The 23,152-nt window shown below is 38.0% G+C and overlaps 1 protein-coding gene across 9 annotated transcripts in view; it reads right to left on the reverse strand.

Annotated features, from left to right (window-relative positions):
* The window catches only part of dnm1a (dynamin 1a), a 50,573-nt gene that overhangs the window by 6,485 nt on the left and 20,936 nt on the right, over positions 1 to 23,152 (reverse strand). For 5 of the 9 annotated variants that reach the window (XM_041970511.1, XM_041970513.1, XM_041970510.1 and 2 more), the window contains exons 11-18: positions 19,179 to 19,265; positions 17,637 to 17,707; positions 17,504 to 17,555; positions 16,673 to 16,684; positions 14,850 to 14,963; positions 1,258 to 1,367; positions 375 to 486; positions 99 to 113 (exon numbers count right to left, since the gene is read on the reverse strand). In XM_041970511.1, coding sequence (XP_041826445.1) covers positions 99 to 113; positions 375 to 486; positions 1,258 to 1,367; positions 14,850 to 14,963; positions 16,673 to 16,684; positions 17,504 to 17,555; positions 17,637 to 17,707; positions 19,179 to 19,265 — 573 coding nt within the window. Of the gene's footprint in view, positions 1 to 98; positions 114 to 374; positions 487 to 1,257; positions 1,368 to 14,849; positions 14,964 to 15,273; positions 15,304 to 16,672; positions 16,685 to 17,503; positions 17,556 to 17,636; positions 17,708 to 19,178; positions 19,266 to 23,152 lie in introns of all 9 variants that reach the window. The other 4 variants (XM_041970507.1, XM_041970506.1, XM_041970514.1 and 1 more) reach the window with 3 other exon arrangements.

Consider the following 23,152-nt stretch of genomic DNA (forward strand, 5'->3'; position numbering starts at 1 on the left):
TCAGCTGATTTAATCAAATGCAAAACAGCTTAAAAGCTTAAAAGATACATAAAGCACGAAGATGAAGAAAAAGCAAGCTGTAGAGAGGAAAATCATACCTTTCCTTCCTTCTCCTATGACATGAAACAGCAATGAAAGGATAGAAGACATTGAAAAGGACAGATAGAAAATGACATTTATGACAACATTAAGATGGACAAAACATTAACATCACAATTTGAACGAATCATGAAATATAAATGAGTCCAAATCCATTCTCAGTTCTTATGATCTGGGAAAACAAACATTTTGTTGGATTGTTCTTTATGTTTTTATTCAGACCAAATACCAGTCATATCAGTTTAAAAAATATTAAGATAAAGAATAAATCTTACTGTTACACGTTCGGGGTAAACTCCAGCTCTGAGGAAGGAGGCCTTCCATGCGTCGACATCTTCCTGGCTCTCACAGGCCAGCTCCAGCTGGCGGTAGTCCTTATACACATTTCTGTGGACACAACATTGTCACAGGCTGCCATCTGACTAGCTTCATCTTTAAAATAGTGGAAATTATCTTTATTCAAATATTACAAGCAATTTAAAGAGGAAGTTTGAGAATGTCACTAAATAAACTCAGAACAAAAAGTGAGGAATACAACAATTACTGTTGTATTTGCAGTTATCAGAAAGTAACACAAATTTCCTTTTTTTGTGCTAACTTTCTAAGAGAAAAAATGTTTAATGCACTAACTAATTGGAAAGTTAATTATATAAAATGTTTAATTAAATCAGGTAGAAATTATGATTGTGTAGTTGTTTAAAAAATAGAAAAATAATAAACATTCATAGATTATTGAAGTAACTTGTAAATTAATGTATAAAAAATTATTTAATGGGTTTAGCCGCTTTGAAGCTAGATGCAAACCATGACCACTGTATAATATAGACATATATTCAAATACAATATATACTCAAAACAATAAAAACATTTACTTTAACTAAAACATTCAAATGTTTCAATGATGGTCAATTAACTTAAATAAATATTTACTTTTATTACTTTTGCATCAAGTTTGCTGCAAATAAACCTGTAATTTTACTTATAGTTTTTATTTAAATTAGAACAACTATTTCTTCCAGTGTTCATATATTTAATATTTAGCCCATCATCCAAATGGAAAACCGTTAAAGTTTTAATTCAACTTACTTTATAATTCAAAATGTCACTAATATGTGATCAGTGATGCTTATTATATCTTGTGCATGTCTATAATACCACCTCTGTTCAGTGTTGAAGAGAGCAAAAATATGCTTGCTGGACATGAAGCCCTTCTCCACGTCGCGCAGTTTCAGGTTGTCCACCTGCAGCATGTACTTCTTCTCCTTCTCCTGCAGAGGGAGCAAGAGTGACACACCAATGAGGAGACAGCGAGCCAGAAGAGGAGCAGCTACTTGAGGAAAGAGTTTGGTTTAAGAGTGAAAATGTTCTTTAGAGATTTACAGCTGCACCGGCATGGTCAAATCAGAGGAGACTGTTGCATTCAGATCATTGTGGGACACTTAATTTAGAACAAAGCATGCATATAAAGTAGAGTACTTAAGTGAAAAGTTAAATGAGATTGTGTCAGTTTGTGAGGCATGTAGAGTAAATTTTACAAAAACTAGACTAAAAGGCAAAAGAAGCAGATGAAAGAACTCAAACACCCACATATTAAGTTCTCCGGTTGACAAAGGGGAAGAAGAATGGGAAAGTCGTACACAGTCTGTGGTTTTGATTACAGTTGTGCAGAGTCAAAAAACAGGGCAGCCAACAAATGAGAAACACACGCACACATAGAGACCGCGCTCCACTGTAGAAACCTCTTGTACTTGTAAATCTGCACACAACATGTGATATACAGACGTCCAAGTACTTATGAATCAGGGAACTTAAAAGTTAGTCACCTCAATCTGACACATAACACTCTCTAACTGACACACACATGTTGTGGTTATAATCTTTAAAATCTCTTGTTAGACATTCAGTTTTCTTTACCAAGTGTGTAATACATGTGTGTCTGAAAGTTTTACTATGTAAAGACAAATAAGAGTTAACAAAATGACTTTCCAAAAATAGCTCTGGGTGAGTGAGTTTCTAAAAACACATAAAACACACACACTCACTCGCACAGCTTTAGTTGCAAACAGCACCTTTAAGCGTAGTCTGTAACTAACCTTAAAACCATCTGGATGGCTAACCACTGGCCTGCCCTGCCCAACCCTGCATGCATGTGTGTGTGTCAGAGAGTGAGAAAGGCAGGGGATTTCATGTGAGACCAAACTCCTTCATCAAAGGATTTATGACCCGTGCTGCCAAATGGTCATATCCCCTAAATGCATGTAAAATCGCCACAGACACACACACATGAACACATATAAACACAGACACATTTGGCAGCGCCAGCACTCCTGGGTGTCTATGACACACAAAAAACTAAACAAGCAGTCGCCCCCAGACTGCTAAATGCTGACATCATCATTATTTACAGCACTGGTGAGCCCCAATCTCCCCAGCTCTTTTTCTTTTGGTTAAGCATTTCTTCATCTTTGCCTTCCTAATTTTCTTTCTCTTCTACTTTCCCTACTCCTTTGCTCCGTTGTTCCCCTTACTCTCTGGCTTTCCCTCTCCCTGGGAGTGAGCAACCTTGGACCGATTCATACATTTTCCTCTCCTCTGGCCAGTAAATCCAGTCAGGAGAATTGGAAAGGGGGGAAAAAAGAGAAGGGTTGGGGGGGCTACTAAATGTGTGTACATGATGAAGGGGAAAAGCAGAGAGAAAATTAACTAAAGCAGAGGCACCAAGACCAAACATTTGTTGGGTACAAAGAGACGTGCTTAGTGGAGAATAAGTTTTGAGATTTGTTGCATTGTGATAAAACAAAAGTCAAAACACCATATTAACAGACACCAAGCATCCTTTGAGAGTTTACATGTAACTACAATATTACAACATCCATTCAAATGGATATTCTCTGTCCATCAGTAAGCTTATTATTCATGTATATTTTTACATGTGTGTGTTCTTGTGTTTGGGGTTGTTGAGGACTGAGTGTTTTTCCATATGCTCCTATAAAATCCAGCCAGCATGAGTGGGCAACAGTACAGGTTTCAGACCTAATGCACACTCAGAGAGACACATGAGAAAACAGACCTAAATGCATACAGATGTACCCGTATGGAATATGAGATACTGTATATGCACACTGTATTTGACCTTTGTCTGCAGAATTTTACTTGCACGTGATTGAATCTCTGTGTGCCGGCTTCAAAGACACAGAAAGACACAGACACAAGCAAGACCAGTGGGGAATGAGAAAGTGAGGAGCTAAAAGCTACTGGACTGTCAGGAGGCTTTACTGCTTTGTAGAAATAATCTTTTTATTTCTATTTAATTCTTCTTTTTTATTAATCTAAATGAGTGGAAAACCTGTGTTTGGTGTCAAAATTGCTATAATACCTGTGCACATGTAACTAAGGAAGAGCAAGTTTCCAAGACCATGTCAAGGAAACAATGAATTAAAATGACTGCCTGTGTTTATTGTGTCATCTCCATGTGAAGAGTTTTGTATTTTGCTTAAAAATATTAAAACCTGAAGACAAAAACTCAAGTTTTCTTTGGTTATTGTTTGTTTATTTAAAAAGATGAACTTGTTTGGAGGAAGTGAGGCGTTTCGTTCTGCTTAGTAAAGGAATGGAGACAACAGGCAGCTGGCGTGTTTTCATCCTTCACACGGTCAATAGTTTTCTCAGAGCTGGTCAAAATGCCCCATCCCACTTTCTGGTAATCAGGTCAGCTACTTTGCATGCTTCCTTCTTGAGATGAGCAAACATGGCGTCATCTTCTAGGATGGTCCAAAAAGTGTCTTCATCAAATCTTTCACAAGTCCACTGGTGAATTTTGGACTTGGATGTCTTCTGACGACCCCGTTCTTTGGAAATTTGTGCAGCAACTTTACAAGCTTCCTGCTTAATGTGTGCATACATATACTCATCTTCCATGATGGTCCAAAAGTTGCTCTCATCAAAGGTGTCACATGTAAGTTGATCAACCTTGAGATTCTTCTGAAATTCCCAATTTTCTGTGCTCCGATCAACCAGCTCGGAGGCTTCCTGCTTTACATCCATGAGGTTAATGTCGAAGGTAGACTTGAACCTATCCGCTTCAAAGTCTCTGCAAGTCAGCTGGTCTCAGGAATCTTCTGACAGGCCAAAGATCTATTAAATCCAGTGAATACGGTGTAGATTTCAACTTTTATACAGCCGTTTGTGTACTCATCTAATTTGATAAACCAGCAATTTCCATTGTTTTCTGAGATCTGCTGGGTTTCAGGAAATAACAAGTTATTGATGTTTCCATGGAAACAGAATGATAAGGGGAGCACAAGCTGGTGAAGGTACTGAGTGAAAAAGATATCACATTCTTTACAATTTTATAAAATCTGCATGGTGCCATGAATTCAGAATGCATCAGTATTAACACACACACACACACACACACACATACACATTTATATGTCTTTTCAGGAGCTCCCCATTGATATTATGCCTTGCCCTAAAAAGAATATATCACTAGGACACACTTGGAGGGCCTGTGTCGATCAGGTGTTGCCTGCTCTGTTCAATGACTTCTAATTGAGCAACACAATCTGAGATGCCATTTTCCTCTCCTGAAAAAGCAAAGACACATTTACCAAAAAAATTTGACTTGAAACCACCAGAGGTAACTTTAAAATATGAGATTTTAATCAGAGATCAGAGAAATCTTTTAGTATTAAATGATACACAATCTTTCATCCAGTTCACAACTTCATTATTAACTTTATCAAAATTTAATACATTTAACCTACACAGACCTTAGATATAATTCAAGTAAATGACATAAAACCTAAACATTATTTTAAAGAAAAAAATACCCAAAACAAAGCCAATAAAAAAAAGAACTCTATTTCCCAGTGTTTGACTAAACTACAAATATTAAATGAATATATTTGAGACATTAAACTCTCAAACTTTATTGTAATTATCCTGAAACTTTATTCATTTGTTCATTTATTCATTAATCTATTTATCAACTGTTCATTTATATGATTTTTGGCTGTTTTGTTTTGTTTGTCTGAGCCACCATACACACAGGGCAGACGCTTCATTTGGTGGCTGGTGTGTGAATACCATACCCATACTAATATATTTAAAAAGCAAATTCAAAACAGCAAAAAGGCCAACCAAAGTGCTGCACACAGTAAAAACCAGAGCCAAAAATGAAGCGAGTAAATGAATGAAGTACTTTCCATGGGTTTGTTTTGCTAGTGACTAGTAGCATGCTGATTTTTTAAAAGCCAGCGAGAGTTCACTTCTGGATTCAAAAGTGCACTTTACCTCTCGGCACACTGTCCAAAAAACACCCCACAGACTAAAACACAGTTTCAAAATGTTAATAAAATTTTGTCACTGAGACGCAGACACATAGGCTAAGGCTACACTCCATAGCATTGGAGTACAGGGATGTACACTTTCTGTATACGTCTGAAAGTGTATCAACAAATCAAGTTAGCAAAATCAAGAAGAAGCTCGTTTACAGCATCCATGTTGTTTTAAGTGTCTGAATGTCTAATGTGTGTGTTTGTGTGTGTGGTAATGTGTATGTTGATGGGAGTCTGATAGAAAAGTCCTAGTGACTTGGGCCATGCATCAAAGCAATGCGGAGAAGCCGCACAGCATCTGGGAGCAATAACGCCGCTTCTAACCCTTCATTACCACAAAGCCTGGGCCCTGGGTGGCAGCCAACGGCAATTTTCACAACCCTCCTCCTCACCTCCCTCCATTTTTTTCTTTCCCTCCATTCTTACCATTCTCCTATTGAGTTATGTCTGAAAAAAAAGAAATTAAATAAAAATATTAAACAAAGAGTGGGGCTCTGTAATTCTTGGGCAAAAAGGAAAGTTGGATACACTTGTTTTGTTTAACTTATTCAGATTTTGACATGCAGGTTTGCCAGAGAGGGATTTTTTTTTTTTTTTTTTTTTACAAGAACAAGAGAAATAGTAAAAAAAAAATCAGCTTTTGCTCTAAGAAATCTTTAACAGATTTTACATGATTAAAAAATACATTAACACATTCAAAGCCTAAAGTATGACTAATATGAAAAAGATGTCAATGAAAACAGCAGAGACAGCAGTATGAGGATAACTTAATTAGTCTTAATGCTGTTTGGACTTTATTTAAAGTAAGGCCATATGTTGCCAACATTTAAACCAGGAACAGGAAACTATTGAGCTAAGAAATTTAGAGTGGGGAGAAGTGAGATTTAAGCTATTTTAGCAGACTGTGTAAAAGCTTTTAGCTCTTTTTGCTTCATCAAGCTACACGGTTGTGCAATACTGCTCCTGATAAATCACTTCGGGCCAGGTGCCAGAATCCACACATTCTAATACTTCATATATCATAATACTTCATTTCTCAGCTCCTACTGTGAGAACGAGCACAAATAAGAACAAGTGTCTTTGTGGGGAAAGGAAACACAGAGTCCACAGAAGGTCATAGATACCTTCCTGTTTAACAACTAATTGCTAAGCAGTTAATTACCTGCTCTGCATTTACTTCTGCAGAAGGTCAGTATAACAACCTTGGGGCTCCCGAGGACATGTGATCAATCACCGCTGACCACCAAAGTGTTAGAGAAGGAGGGGGAACCCAAGTCAGCTGCAATGAAAACATGGCCTTGAGTTGCACAATGCATTTGAAAAACCACATTAAACATTATAAGGCCAAAAACATGTCAACAAAAGATGTTCAAGAATCAAACAAATATGTATTTTTCTTAAAATATGGTGTTTTCTGGAATATTTTTGTAAAATGTAGATGTGCTTTAGGTTCTGTCTGTGTTTTCATTTTATTATTTTCATCTCAGGCTAATAATAGTTCATAAATATGACCAAAGATCCAAACATATGCAGCAGTATGAATAATAATGATAATAATTAGATATGCAACGTTTTGTGAAAATCTCACTTGATTTTTTTCATTATCAGAGTCCTAACATGCATTTTAGATTTAATGAAATAGAAGCAAATGCATGTAGAAGACTGGGAAAGTTAAGCAGCTCTCAGCAAGATAACCTTTTGATACTGTCCCATCTTTGTGGTCTAACATCTGAGTTCAACTATATCCTGTTTTCATCTTCAGCAATAGAATATCTATACATAGCCAGACCTATATGAACTCTTAATACGGTCTTTACCTTTGTTAACTAAAAAAATATCTAATATATAATAAAAATCAATAGTGGATAATTTTAAGTTTGGACTTTTTCTTATTTTTTCTTTATATGTACAGTAAATTCTCTCTTGAAAAGCATTAGATTTACAAGTAGAAAAATCCTTTACTCATGTCAAGTTTTATCTCTATCATTAAATCATGGACAATTCAGTAAGTAGAGCAAAGTGTTTAGATACTACATAGAGTGTAATAATGATAGCATTTCCATAAATAAAGAAATGTGCAACATGAGAACTAATTATTAGCGGTTAAAAATGCCCTATTGAACCTTTGTTTGTATGTGATACAATCCTCCTATAGGAGAAGAAGTGAGACTGCAGAGACAAACACACACACACAGTACAGTGAAATATTAGGTTGTAAAGTTGGGTCAAATTATAAATTTTACTCAGTGGGCAGATTTTTTTTTTTACCATAAACCATTAAAAGCAACAAACTATTGTTAAAAATCTATTTTTCAGAAAGAAAATCACACTTCCTGCCTCACTAGAATATTCCCTTACATGCTGCAGCTATTTAATATCTTTTCTCTTTTTTATGATCTCTTTATGAGCTATTTTGTAATATCTTTTATACAAGACTCAGTTTTATTTATTACTGTTTTTGTTTTGTTTCTTTGAGATAATATTGCATTTTTTGTGTTCATTCTCTTCTGCAAAACATTCACAATGTGCGTATATGTGACATGTTTTCAAATGTGAAAAGCAGGTCAATTTTACAAATAATTAAAAAATAATCTATTATCATCTATTATTAGAAATAGAGCAGCACATAACCTTTTCACTCTCTAATTTATCTCCAATGCTGTCATTTGTAATCAAAGGTGGATTTTGTTCAGAGACAGGCTTGCTAAGCTACACTAGGGTCAGTTAAGAAGCTTCTATCAAATCAGCTGCACAAATCTCACCAGAAAGTATTTTTCCTGAACCTTTCAAAAAGCAGATATCCTAAAAATTTGAGGATTTGTTTCTCATTTCAACAAATAAATATATTATCTTAAGAGAGAAAGATGATAAAACCAAGCTTTGTGGTTGACACTTGTGTTTTCGCCTTAAAGTCGATGCTATTCAGTTTGAAAAGTAGCTGACAGATTTCTGACACACAGGAAATATGGCAGATCATATTTTCGAGCTGCCTTTGTGGGTTTTGCTACAGACCCTCTCAAATAAATCTACTGTACAATGTTCATAGTCTTCTCCACATTGAGAGAAAAACACGACAGATACAGTTTCAGCCACATGAACTGAGATGTGTTTTTTAGCTTAAATATGAAATCAAAACACAAAACATGAAAAAAAGTTAGAAGCTTGAGGTTTTTTTTTTGTGATGTTTAATCACATGAATTTACAGATTACCCTGAATTTGTGTGTAAGTGTGCATATGTGTGTGTGTGTGTGTGTGTGTGTGTGTGTGTGTGTGTGTGTGTGTGTGTGTGTGTGTGTGTGTGTGTGTGTGTGTGTGTGTGTGTACATTTTTTCTTAATACTTCTGCTGAAACTGACTAAGAGTTTGAGAAAGAAGCCTGGTCATCCAAATAGTGGAAACAATGTTGGTGCGACCGCAGGACTCCTCCCTCCCTCTCATTAAAATTCTCTCTTTCCAATCTCCAGTCCCTAAACTCAACTGCAGCAATGATCCATTTTTATCTCCAGTGAAGGTTAATTTCTATAATTTACACCCTCCATTGCTTTCCCTGTTTGCTGGGCATCACTTCACCTTCTTGCAGCCCTCTTTCAAAAGTCATTTTTCCTCTCCGTTTCTTCCACTTTCCCTACACAGCCGCCCATCTCCACCAGTACTGCTGACTTGCTTCTCCTGGGATTGCTCCTGCTTTGATTTTGAGCTCAGAAACCACAGCTAAAATAAACACACCCGCTGCTGCACACACACACACCATACACACCTGGAAATATTAACACTGATTACTCCAGTCTGCAAAAACTTAAATGTCTGAAATGAAAATGGTGAGGGGGCAAACTTACATTTTTTTTTTGTGTATCTAGACATTTCTTCCCCATCCACATACACATGCACACCAACAGCATCTTTTGCTCTGGTTCTGATTTACCAGTAGTATGTAACCCTTCCAACCAGTACCCCCCCTGTTCCTCGCCACCATTCCATGTGTGTGTTGGGAAGGCTGCAGGACTGCATAAAGGGCTCTTTATTCGAGTCGGACAGGGAGAGGAAATCAGCTTTAGAAGTAAAAACAGAGGGAGCAAGAGAGAGACGGAGACCACAGGGCTGCACATCTGGAGTTATTACAAGGCTTCCTCCCGCTTGCCAAGAAAACGCCGACATTCCTGCCCTCGCTACAAAGACCACGGAGCCTCTGCTCTCATCCAGCCCCACTCCTACACACATCCATCACTCAAATGTCCAAAAACCACATATACACTCACATGTACCATAAGCAGGGATGCACGCATACAGTGAATTAAAAAGAGCAACATGCAGATGCTTTGCAAAACACATATTTGCCTCCATGTGAGATCACAAACGCAGACATCCTCCCATCTGCCCACATACGCTTCCACTAAAAAGTTTCCTCCCTCTGCTGCAAATCTTTCACTCCCTTTCCAAACTTTACAACACACACGCCAAATGAATGCATCTCACTTCCTGTTCACCTTTGACCTTCCACTTTCTCCTCGCAAGCCAGAGGAGAAAGACAGAAAAAATAGAGAGAGGGGTGAGGGGGGTGCAGACAGAGGGAGGGGAGGCAGAAAGGAGAGAAAAGAAAGGAAAAATGGGGGGCCAGGGAGCTCCTCCTCTTTCCCTCTCCATATCTCCTCTCTCCCTTGCTCCTTTTCTCCTTCTGTCTCTCACAGTGGAAACTTGGTGGCCAGTCCTTCTGCCACGTCGAACCTCCAGCGGGTCCACCTTGCTCGTTAGCCTAGCGAACTTATTTTTTTACCATTTTCACCCTGGAAGGTAGTATTGAAACACCATGGCTGCACCGAACGAGAAGATGGGGAACCTTGATGTTGAAGTGCGGCGTAACAGCTTGAGGTGGGAAACAAATGCCAAGAAGAACAAGAAGAATTCAATATCCAAAGAAGAGAAATGAGATCAACCGGTTGCAGGTATTGCATCTTAAAGCTAAACATATATATGTTTGTCATGTGTCGGGGAGACATATTTTTTTTGTGGGAGGTGTTGAGTGATGTGATCTTGGTTAACCACAAATATTTCCCAATAAGTTCCTAAACAATAGAGATTGAAAGCCCTCTGAAACAACAGAGTTTAAGTGTTAGAGTTTAATTTGAATTTTTATAAAATACCCTGACTTGCCCAGGGGTTTAGCGAGGTCAGACAGAGATTAAGCTTTATACATCTATGTTTTATACATCAATCCATATTTCTTAAACAAGCCTAAAATAATTAATTGGTTTTTGTATATTTTTACCAAAGAAAAACATTTCTGGTTGAAAAATGGGACTAACAACTGTATACCATGTTTTGTTTCAACTTTTGGTGTATGTAAAAAGTCTTTCCTGAGTCTTCTGTTTCTCCTGTAGAGCTTGGTGTGGAATGTTGCTTCTCACAGCGGGAAACAAGATGGAATGTCATTGAATCTGCCAATCAGTGGCTGTCACCTCTGTCTAACCTCCTCTCCTTCTCCCCCTCTTCTTCATCCATCTCTTTACATGCCGTTTCAACTCACCCAACCAACCTGATTAGCACTTTGTAGTGGTCAGAGAGGGATGAGCCAGACTCCAGAGTCTGATACTGGAATTACAATGAGTGTGTAAACTTGATGTGTGAGCGTATCTGTGAGTGAAGTCTTTTCCACAGCAGCATCTTTTCAGCCACCCAGCCCGCCTGCCCAGTGTTCAGACTACCTGTTCAGGAAGTAGTGGTTGTACAGTAGTCTGCACATTGGTTAGGCTGGCCGGGGAAGCACAATGTCCAAAAGAACAACACAAAAAGAGACTGAGAGAAGGCTGCACCGGGCCCCAAGCACATAAGGCAATGGGAATACATAGCACCTCCTCTCATCCATCTGGACCAGCCTGGGCACAAGCCTAAATAAAGCATCAAAAGGCTCCACCACATAGTCCTAAATCTCAAACAGGATGGATTTATAAATACAAAGTCCTGTCATTTTGGGAAACTGTTGTTGTTTACTAAGTTTAATGTCATCACACCAAGTTCAGTTTGTGAGATTCATTTGAAATAGTTGCAATAAAGATGCTCGGACGTCTCTGATACATTGTCTCTGTTTGTCTTTTCTCAACAAAGTTCCACAGAAGTGGCTTCAGAATTTACATAAATATCATGCTCATATAGATCTAAGTGGCAGTTTACTGACATTCTTAACAAGTTGTTTATTTTTTCTACAAAACCAAATGATCTAGCTGAAACCAGAAAAAAAAGTTCAACCACACAGAAAAAAAAGAATACTTACCCCAAAAGATAACTAAAGCACAGAGTAAACCCCCAGCGTCATGCGGCACCCATGATGAAAATATACAATTATGCCTTTGCTTTTTCCTGCATCAGCTTGTGGCTGTTTTACCTCAAATGACCATGTAATGCACAAAGAGGCAGGAAGCTACCATGTAAAAAAGTTGAAAGAGCCACCACTCTGTCATTGTCTAGTCACTGATTTTACGAGTCTTTGAATATCCCTCAAAAAAAAAAAACAATAAATAAATTAAATTGTTTGTGGCTTCAGTGTTTGTAGGTGACATCATGAGAAATGTTACAAGTTTAGTAAACCCCACCACCACCACCATGCTCTGCATCTGATTATGTTTTCTTTTTTGCTTTCTATCTGCATTCGATAAAGCAAACCCAGCGTACAGCTTTGAACCCTTCAAACACAGAAAAAAAGACACAAAAAAGCAAAGCAAAAAAGGCACAAACATTCACACGGCGTCCCATCTCAAAGCATCATGTGCAAGAATGAAAACCGCAAACCAACCTGTTTCCATTTAGAGCCCTTCCACACACCCATTTTTTTTTTAATACTGTGTCACAGCCCCATGAACATGCACAGAAACACTCACCCCCACGTAACGGCAAGCACACATACAGCAGACATGTTGCCAGTGAGTGTGTTGAAAGCAGAAGTCGGCTGCTTCCCCCCAGGATGTTTACAGCTGGGATCACCAGGCGAGTCTGGCTTTCTGGCAGCTTTACAGCAGGAGCAGGGAAACCCGGGCAGACACACACAAACACACACACTCTCCATACAAAAGGGCACCCAAAGAAAATACATCCTACAGCCACAACAGGACAGCAAAGAAGTGTCTTTCTTTGTTAATGTATCACACACCCTCAAAGTCTATAAAAGTACCATTTGTCAGCTTTTTGTTTCTTTTCAACCATTTTTCTCCACTCAGTTCCCATTTCTTCACTCTTGCTCTGCTCTGGGAAGCTTTCAGCTAAAGAGCAGCCTGATTCAAAGATTTGGCATGTGCTGTGGTAATACAGACCAGAAGGTCTAAAAGCACATACACACACTGTAACCAAAACATCCTGGCACCAATAGTTGGGTTCAGAGTTATTATTAGTGTCTGAGGGCTGAGTGTGTGCATATGTGTTTCTATGAGTATGCGTGCATGTGCTGCCAAACTACAGTGAGGGTTTTCCCCATGACATGATGTAGCCAGTAAAACGGCAGTGCTCTGTTTTGCAGTGTGTCCATTGGAAACTGCTAAAAAAAAAAAAAAAAGAAAAGCAGAAAAGATGCACAAAAGCTGTATGCAGTGAAATGTTTTTCTTTTTAATCTAAACATAAAAATTTTATCAACTCTGTGTATTTTGGCAGGTATCCACTCAGGTCCATGGTATGAGCCCTCAGGAGTACTCCAGCCTCTAGTGTGTGTGAGGTTGAGGGGCCTATGTAAAATGTTGAGCTTGGATAGAAAACATAATGGAAAGGTTCTTTTTTTCCCCCTTTTGAAGCGTAGGCAGTGCTGCAGTGCCCTCCAGCCTCGGCGCTGAGCTGTAACACCAGCGCAGAGTGTTGGTTTTTGGTCTCCAAGCGCCCTTGCAGTTTCATGCTTAAACAAATATATACTACAAGAAGAGAGGGAAAGATGGAGGGAGGGGACAGGAGAGGGAAAGGATGACAAGGAAAGACTGAGACATAAAAAAAGAAAAAAAAACTGGAGGCATACTGACGTGTTTCTTACTATTGTTAGGACTGAGGATGTGAAGGGAAAGAGGAGAGCTAGAAGATGGGAAAGTGTGATTAAAATCTATCCAAGCCCTAACACACCTTTCACCTCCTCCCTTTTTGCTACCTTTTCTCCGTACTTTCTCTCCCTTCACATGGACCTTGTTACTCCTGCAGCTAACCAGTTAACAAAAGACACTCCTGCCGCCACCCCTCTTCTCCATTGCACTCCAGTTCCTCTCTTGTTCTGTGCCCCTTCTTTGAAATAAAGTAAGTTTATTAGAAGCAGCTTGTGAGTATGAGTGTGTATGTGTGTGTAATTGGGAACAGGGCAGGGGGGCTCTGGTATGCACATGTGTGTGCCAGCTTCGGTGTCTGACATGCAGGGGGGTCTTGACTTTTTCTAAAGTGCCTTCTCAACTATACACACAAATACATGCACATATACACACACACTCAGCCTGATGTCAGTAAGCATAGCGGCTGCGGCTAAGGCCTGGAGACAGTGAGACTGTGGCTAACTCCTAATAGTTCTGCAAAGCATCATGGGACACCACTTTGACCAGTTAGTCCAGTAACGGAGCGGGTCAAATCATTTCAGTGTGCAGAAGACAACCACCAAACTTGACTGACGGTTATATTTGCCAGTGGGGTGAGCTGGAATTAATTTTGAAGCAGAAAGTGAAAAGGAAGTCTGAGAATAAACAGTCACATCTCAGTGAAATAGTTCTGGTTTTGTCATTTGTTGGGAAACATTATTAAAGTGAAAGGAGGTTGCATGGGTGAGGCAGAGTAAAAATGCAGGCTGTAGGCTAACATTTAAGTGTAACAGCATTATTCAAAATCCTGTATTTGCAAAAAATCTATGGTTGCATGAAAAAGTTTGGGTACTCCTACATATAAAATGAAGCAAGGTCATAAAGCAGTCAAAGGACTTTAACCAAGGATAACAAGAGGTTCAGCAGTTAAAAAACAAATGGTACAACAATACTTCAGACAACTTTTCATAAATCAGAAGACAAGGAGTGAAAATGGACTGCAGGAGTTCTGGGACTAGGTCAGTGACCTAGTTATTAGATATATGTGAACCAGACTGACTAAACTGAACAAGCAATACATTCTGCATCTGAAATGCTCAAACTGTGATGCGAAAAAGCATTGCAAACAAAGCTGTTGCTAAGACTCTCCAATGGGAAACGCTGCAGTTTTTTTTTTTTTTTTCTCAAGAAAGGACAAAGTCAGTTAACGCCACAGCACCACAGAGCAGCAGACCAATGCTTTAAAAGATCTGACTGGCAGACACATTCAAAACATCAGACCTACAGCTGAGCATGCAATATGGAAATCTAGGAAAATGCCATAAAGTGTGCAAACAGAATTAGATTTGGGCACAATATATCCTTCTGGTGTGTTTGAGTGATGCTCACCTCATCATCCTTGTACCAGGACAAAGACTCAGCGGTGAGGACAAACCAGTACTCCTTGGCTCCTCCCTTCATGATGCCGATGTTGTTGATGGTCAGCCACCCCTTCCTGATAACCTGATAAACACAGACAGAAAAAAATAGGGTTATGAATAATGTACCTGGGTACAAAAGTCCCACCTTTTACTCCCCAAAATCCAAACTCCCCAAACATTGACGTATAAATCTCTAACTACTTCCTAAGCACCTAGATAGTAAAAGTGTAATAAAACTGCTTTTAGTGAAGAAGCACCTGCCACAAAAACTCTCACCTACATGACTAAACACACTCCTCACACTACATTTTAATCATGTTTTGTACCCCATTCTTTCCTCTTTGCAAACACTACAGACACATATAAAATGTACTGTGGTGCAGGTTATTTACCTTGAACCGATCGTTAACTCCTCTCTCCGGCTGAATGAGAATGTGGAGAGAATATTACAAAGCTACGCCATCGCAGGGCATTTAGTAAAGGCCAAAAACACAAAATTGCTCATCCTCCAGCAGGTTTATAGCCAGCTGCTGAGACTGCAGCGAAGGGACAGCAAGCAGGGTGGGGATGAGGGAAGTAAGGGGGCTACAAGTCTGGCCCATTGAAAATCTTTTTGAGTTCATGCACTGAGATGCAAGAGCTTCACTGTATCATATTGTACTATATGTGCTCTTCAATAGAGATGTTGTACAGTCTTAAAGTGAGGAGGTTTCACTGACGTTTAGTTCAATCTGTTTGTAAGATGGTGTAAAGTTATTTTCTAAAACAACATCGTGATAAATTTAGCTTTATTAGAAAGTTTGGGACTCAAATTTTGGCTCAACACACATAACAAATGCAGATATTTAAAAAGGACCGGTTGAGGAGAAATGCTGGTTTGAAGTGTCCTTCTGATCAGCGCATAGTTTTAAATGCTGATTGTGTTTTTTGCTTCAGTGCAAAGGTGTTGAATGAGAATAACAGAAGTGGTGGGGTCTTAAAGGGCCAAAAACATTCATCTATAAACAGGAAATGAAGTTCACCACTTTGTTTACAATGTGCCTCTAACCTATGACCCTAATCTGTGTGGTTGTTATGACAACTGACAGCTATAGAGGAACCATATGTGTGCCACAGTGCTGGTCTTCTGTCTCTTTGTGAATTTTCATGAATTTCAGGAAAGCAGAAGGAAATATGAGTCTGATCTGTTAGAGTTGATAGATGTCTTTATGAAAAACACTTTGATTGTATTTCCCTCAGTCCTAACTCTCCCTCTTTATGAGATTTAGGTGTAGTTGAGTGGCTTTATCTTTATCTAGTTCAAGCTGCAGCTGAAGGGCATCTTTTCCTTGCCAGAGTACACTGAGCCATAAAGAGAATATCCAAAACAAACCTTTCTACATGACTGAAATATGCAAGTCACACTGACTTAAGATCATTACATAATCTGGAAAGTATCCCATTTTTATTCTTTAAAGTTCTCTTCAGGCTGGATTCTGTAGAACTGCATTGTACAGTACTTATACTGTCTTGTGGTGTGTATTAACATATGTGTGTGTGTGTCTGGAGGGTTGACATGGAAAGGGTAGCAGCCAAGCATCTCTCTCTACAGCCGCCTGCCATTTAGTAGCAGTTCTGAAACTTTTTATCACACACAAACGTAAAACACAATATATCCACTATCAGTTATAGCTCCAAAATTCATGAAAGTATTGAGAAATCTGTACCTGTGTAAAAATATGAGCTCATGTGCATGGAAGCCTACATGCAGAGAATCGCATACATACTTTTAAGCGCACACCTACTACTCACCATGATTTCATCCTGGAGTAGAAAAGCCACAAAGAGGAGGTGGGAGAGAGGAAACAGAGCAAAAAGAGAAAGCACTCAGAAGAAAAAAAAGAAAGAAAATTAGACTACAGGAGCTTCACAGATTAAGATTAAAGAGGGAAATTCAAATGTGTAGACATAGAAGAAAAAAGAGCTAAAAAAAAAGGCATTTAGAGAAGAGTATAAATCATGCAAGAGATGTTTTTGTGTCAGAAATGTGCAGTCACCAAGCTTACGTGGTTCAAATATGGCTACTGACGACAAAAACAGTTTTGGATCGAATTTTGATGGAAGTTAGACTCTGAGTGTAAATCTTCTAAATAAAAACCTTTGCAGTATTTATATGCACTTTTATGAGTGACGAAATTCCCATGCTTTCTGTTCTAGCTCTTCATTGTGTTTATTTTGAAACTTTTTCTTTAAACTGTAAACCACAGGACATTTTGCAACATTTTTCCTTTGTGCTGGAACAACTGTGGTTTTCAACAAAAGGCAAATTTACTCCACAATCACACAAAATTCCGTTAGTGTGCAACATCTACTGTAGGGCTGCACTGTGTAGCATCTGGACCATTATTGTAAACAACAAATAAAGTATAACATTTAGCAAAAACAGTGATTCAACGTGCTGATTAAAATAAAACCATTGGGGGGAAATGACATTAAGACGCCTGGTTACTGGCTGACAGACAAAACAAATTCGGTCTCATCTCATTCCTGCAGCTTAAAGAATCCTGAAGGGAATGACGGATCTGTGCTACAACATGGAAAAACAGTGACAGTAAATGGTGGAGATGTCTGTATGTGGAGTACCTGATTGCCAGCTGCCTTCTTCTTGCTTATTTGGTTGATCCTCTGCTGAGCGCTGAACAAGGCACATTAGAAGATTTTCAGCTACCAGTTTAATGATCAGATTCAGTAAAATATTCGGTATACAAAAACTCACTTGGCAAATCCTATGAAATCTTCATGATTGGTGTTCATGTAGGACAACTCGATGTCTATCAGCAGCAACACCTGAACAGAGGGTGTTCCTTTATTCCTTGTCAGGTTATTGCTTGTCACTGATTTGTAACTTTTGTTTTGTTTGTTGCTTCAGACATTAGTTTTTCAGTCCATCCATCCATCCATTCGGTCCCTTTGTTTGATTTTAGTTTATTCTTAGTTTAATTTGTGTTTCTGGATCATTCTGCTTTAACAGTGATTTGTGTTTGTTCTTAAAATAAATGTTAAATTCACCTACAAATAGTCGTTGCCTCCTGGCTAGAACCATGAATTATAACATGATGAGGTGTTTCTAGTTTATCTGTAGAATACCACTTACAGTCTCAGAACGGTGAGGATAGGTAGTCCAAATGATCTGGATACAAAAGTAGAGGAACTAATCCTGACTAATGACGGGATGTGGCTGTGCAACCATTTTGCTAGCATTGTAAGAATCGAATAAATTAAGAAACTAGCATAATACAAGGAGACGTAAGCTTAGGGTTAGCGGCAGCTCATCTTGCTCAAAGGACAGAGAGCTAGCCGCTAACTACTGAGATACCAGCTGACTACCCTCTGCTGGTGGGTGGAAAAGTAGATTCCTCAGAAGGTTTTACTCTCACTTCATAAGACTCCTCAACCAGGCCATGCCCCAAAAACTAAAATAGCCCTGTCGACACACCACTGTACTTGCCATATGTTCAGAATATTCACTTTCATTAACTAACTAAAGTCTTGCACAATGTCACCTTTACTGTTTAAGTTTTTATTTAACACACAAATCCTTTTGTACATTCTGTAAATACTTCTGTTGAACTTTTATTTTGCCTCATTTTTACTCTTAATTTGAACATTTTTTATTATTACTTATTTTGTTACTTAGCTATTCTTTCATTATATTCTTGTGACTCAGTTAAACATTTCACAGCATATTTTACATATATAGAGCATCGGACAAGTAAACCTCTTGAATCTTGTAATGTTGGGAAGTCAAAAACTTTTAAATGCACAGTTTTGAGAAATATAAATAATTTTTTTTAGAGAATTTAAGATTGCTGGAGCTGGACTTTAAAAATAAAAATAAAAAATAATTAATAAAAAAAGTAATAAATAATGTTTGCAATAAGAAAAAGCTTGTCCTTTGGGGAATAGTAATAATAATAAATCTATGTGTTTTAACAACTGGTTAAGAAAACAGTCAATAATAGAGTAACAATAGTTAAATGATCACATTTCAAAACAGTAATGGGACAAAACTTTTGGTATTACAAACCAAAACAAAGTGATAAAGGTGACTTAGACAGGTTTACTTCCACAAATTCTCAAGATTTATTATAGTCACTGAAAAAAGTGTTCTACCAAATGGTAGAGGATGCATTAAGGGTTAAAGACTAATAAAATAATGACTATTTATTGTTACTCTTCACAAACTAGATTCCTTTTATAACACACAAGAATCGCTCACTTTTCATCCGCCTGTACGTGTGAGGTTTTTGTGCATTACCTGATCTTTGGTGCGGTTTTCTCTGTCTCTGATGTGTTGAGTGACAATTCTCTCCATCTCCTCTCTCAGCATGGGATACTGAGCTAACTGTGAGAACAGAAAACAGTAGGTAGGTAGCAAATATAAAAACACACTCATACACACAAGCATGTCAGACATCAACATACAAGCTTCAGTAAACCACAAAATCACTCATCTCACCAAACCACAACACACAGTTCCACTAATACAACCAAACACAGTTAAACATGGTGAGATCTTAGGGGGTCTGGGTTTATCCCAGACTCAGCTCTAATCCTGCACACCCTGACCAGTGGGGTGGATTTGTGCTAGATTAGGTTTTATGTACAAAATGCATAATTGTTGCTAATATAGAACAAATGCAAAAGAATAGTGCAAAGTCTGTGATATGACCACACAAACAAAGAATAAACAATGTTCCTGCCAGAAAAGCTGTCTTTTCCCAGCACACTGTGGACTCTTTTTCCATGAGCTCATTGCAAACCCACAAATGCAGACATTGGTGGGCCTCCAATGTGACAAAAAAATACACTTGCCAAAGTGTGAAGAAAGAAGAAGAATCAAAACCAAAATTACAGTGCAAAGAAAGAGAAATGTATGCTGTTTCTATGCAAGTTACAATGCATCTTTCATGTCCTCTGAATGGGTTGGTGGGGGGTGGCTATCAATAGGCCTCCTTCTGGTTTGCTAGTTGATTTACTGCTTCCTGGGTCCAATTACAGAGCAGATGACAAGAGTAGATGCTGGAAAAGAATGGCTCAGAATGTTCAGATAGATGTGGGTCAAACTACTGGCATTAAAACTTGCACTGTCAGCACGTAAGAGTCTGAAACAGATGAGTGACCATTCTGCAAGGCAGGTCTGTCACGCTTTTCACTTCTACACATGTCGCAGTTTTGTGCAAGAGAGACAATGGTTCCACATGGAATTTAGCTTGAGCAACGTAGAAAGACTCATAAAACCAGCTGCCCAAAAGTCTGTTGTCTAAACTGGAGGTGTAAAAAGAGAGGATGCTGTGCTGCAGTACAGATTGCAAAGTCACTGGTGGTCAACTTGTGATATGTGATATTCGATTGTACAAATAAAAACAACTCAACTTCATTCTGATGGCAGCTGTAACTAACAATGTCACCATGGTCCCATTACTAACAGAAACTGATCTGATGAGAAGCCTTTCATGGTTTTAAAAGCTTGTAAAGTCACAGCTGTAATGGACAGTTTTGAAAACCATGAAAACAAAACCAATAAAAATGTGGATGTATTCTGGAAAAAAAGGCACAGAAAGGGAAAACAATTTGTTTGACTACAAAGATGCATTGCAACTTGAAGACTGACAGAGGCTGTCAGAATCTGTAGAAGTTTTCAGTGTCAAAAAAAGACACAAAAACATCACTTACAGGGCAAAAAACATAAGAAAAATTGTTAGGAATGGGCATCAGTCAGAGGTGCTCACAGTGATGCAGACTAACATGCAATGCAAAGAGGCAGGAAGGGGAGGAAGGGTTGGATGGGAGACAGGAAGGAATGCTTCAAACTGACCCCTTTGTGGATTTTCCCAACACATTGTATTAGATTACATTTTCTTTAACTACCGTTTTGTCTCTGAAAGTGAAATCAAGATAAAAGTTTGATAGAACAGAGAAATCCAAAGGAGGTCACACTTTTGCAAAAGAAGCAGTCAGTTCAAAGGTTTAGAGGATGACAAGATGGAGAAGATGAAAGAGAAAGGAAAAGAGAAAAAAAGACGCTCTGAGCGTCAGTTAGTCAGTGAGTGGAACTGCACAGTCACCCCAGTATCTTTAATTGACAAAGACAGAAAAATACAATCCTGTTTCCAAAACAGCTGAGAAACTGTGAAAAATAATCACAACTGTGCAATGATTTGCAAATAATTTCAATTCTCTATTTAACTCAAAACAGAACATATTTTCTCCCTTTTATCTTTTAGGCTTGTAATCAATGAACTGGTTACTAACAAAGACCGTTACTCCAGTTGAATGAGTACATAGAGCTCTATGAAGGACCATACATATGGTGGTAACTAATAGCAAAGACTGCAAGAGAGCATTACACCTTAAACTTGGGACCCCAAACTTATCGGGAGTCAATCTGATAACTACACCAGTTTCTCATAAACTGACAATTCAAAACAGCACAACAAGGCCATGTGACTATGCCTCAGATACCTTGCACATTCATAAAAGCACCATTAAAGAGGGCCTTGCCAGCTTGAAAAAATATTGTCAAAAACCAGTAAGACCTAATAGTGCACCTGTACCGATTAAAATTTTCAAGCCACATCCGCATTTGTCACCTATTTCTGATTTAATACTAAACAATACACATGCATGAGTTTTGGGGTCCATGCAGACTTTTGTAGAGCAATGCCAGATCCCAGCCTGCACATCGCTTCATGAAGGACTCTAGATTTCTAGAATTTATTTGGGCAAATGAAAAAGAAAGCCACAAACATCCTCGAAATACCAAAATACTAAATGAACTTTTTAAATAAACAGTGTCGGAATTTATTTTAATATGAGTATGCATTTAATTCATACAAAAAATAAATCGTCTTCCTTGCAGCTCATAATTATTTTTTTTTGTACTTTTTAAAACAACTACTATTTTAAATATGGATTAAAATTATTTGTGAACAAGCGCATTTGTGTTCATTTATAGTTTACACAGCATCCTGACATTTTCTGGAAACAGGGTTGTATGATTTAGATTAAATTAAATCAAATTTCAAACATCATGAAATAAAATATGAAAGAAAATTATCTAACATGCAGTTTTATAAATTGCCAGTGTAAGGTCGATAGCTGACAGGATAAAAATGACAAAAGAAGTCTAATTAAAAATGCAGATTACATGGAGTAAGGGTAGACTGATATTTGCTGGCTCAAATCTTTTATTTACTTTTTTTAATATGAATTTAATGAACAGGATTTCTTTTTTTTTAATCAAGTTATCCAGTCTTTTAACATGAACATTTCTTTTTAAATAAATTAATCTTACACATAATAATTCCGTATAACCATAAGCTACTGATTTGTTTTATCAGCCTAACACTTTAGTTCAGTCTTGAACATCTTAAGTAGATTTTTTTGATATTCCTGGTTACCAGAAAATAAAGCTTATCAGTTGTAGTGGTCCCACAGATTTTACTTCAGTATCACAATAATGGTGACATCTGGGGTTTTGGCTGAGGCACAATAAAATCTTAGGATGAAAATATAGATGATTCCTGATTTTTATTACCTCCGCCATTGCAGAAGTCATGTTTTCAGTTTCAATGGTTTGTCTGTTTTTCTGTTAATAACACAACTCGCAAAGTAAGGGACAGATTTTGATTACAAGTGATTAGATTTTGGGGGTGATCCGGATCAACTCCTGGATCTATGATATTTTTTTAAAGGAAATATTTACAGGTGCACGACAGGCGCAAACATCTGGGAAGATTGAAGAACTTTGTTACATCCAGATTTTTGCCGATAAAACCAAATGGTTGTTAAAGCTTAACACCTGCGGATTTTCAGCGTTCCTTGAATTTTATTTTCTTTTTCGTAAAGTTTTCTTTAAATATGCCAAAATGTTGTGTTGTGGTTGGCTGCAATAAACATAGTTGTTCCAAGGAAAACAAGAGATTGTTCTTTGGACTACCCGAAGAACACAAAAGCCCAGAAAGATGTGATAACCTGCTAGCGGCTATCAAGCGTATGAATGCTGATGGTAACCCGTTTTGACTGGTGAGTAAACATTTATTATGATAAAACTGTTTAAAATGTATGGTTGTTTTTGTATAGTTGCCAAAAATACCATGAAATTGCTGGTTACAGTAACAATAACAAAAGTTTGTTGGTGGTTTTTGTGAAGTTCTCACTGTTTCTTGTTAGCAGTTTCTTCACAATGTGACGGCGGACAGACATGAGAGCATTCATTCAGTCCTACTG

The sequence above is a fragment of the Melanotaenia boesemani genome, chromosome 19 (genome assembly GCF_017639745.1).
Source record: "Melanotaenia boesemani isolate fMelBoe1 chromosome 19, fMelBoe1.pri, whole genome shotgun sequence".
NCBI lineage: Eukaryota > Metazoa > Chordata > Actinopteri > Atheriniformes > Melanotaeniidae > Melanotaenia > Melanotaenia boesemani.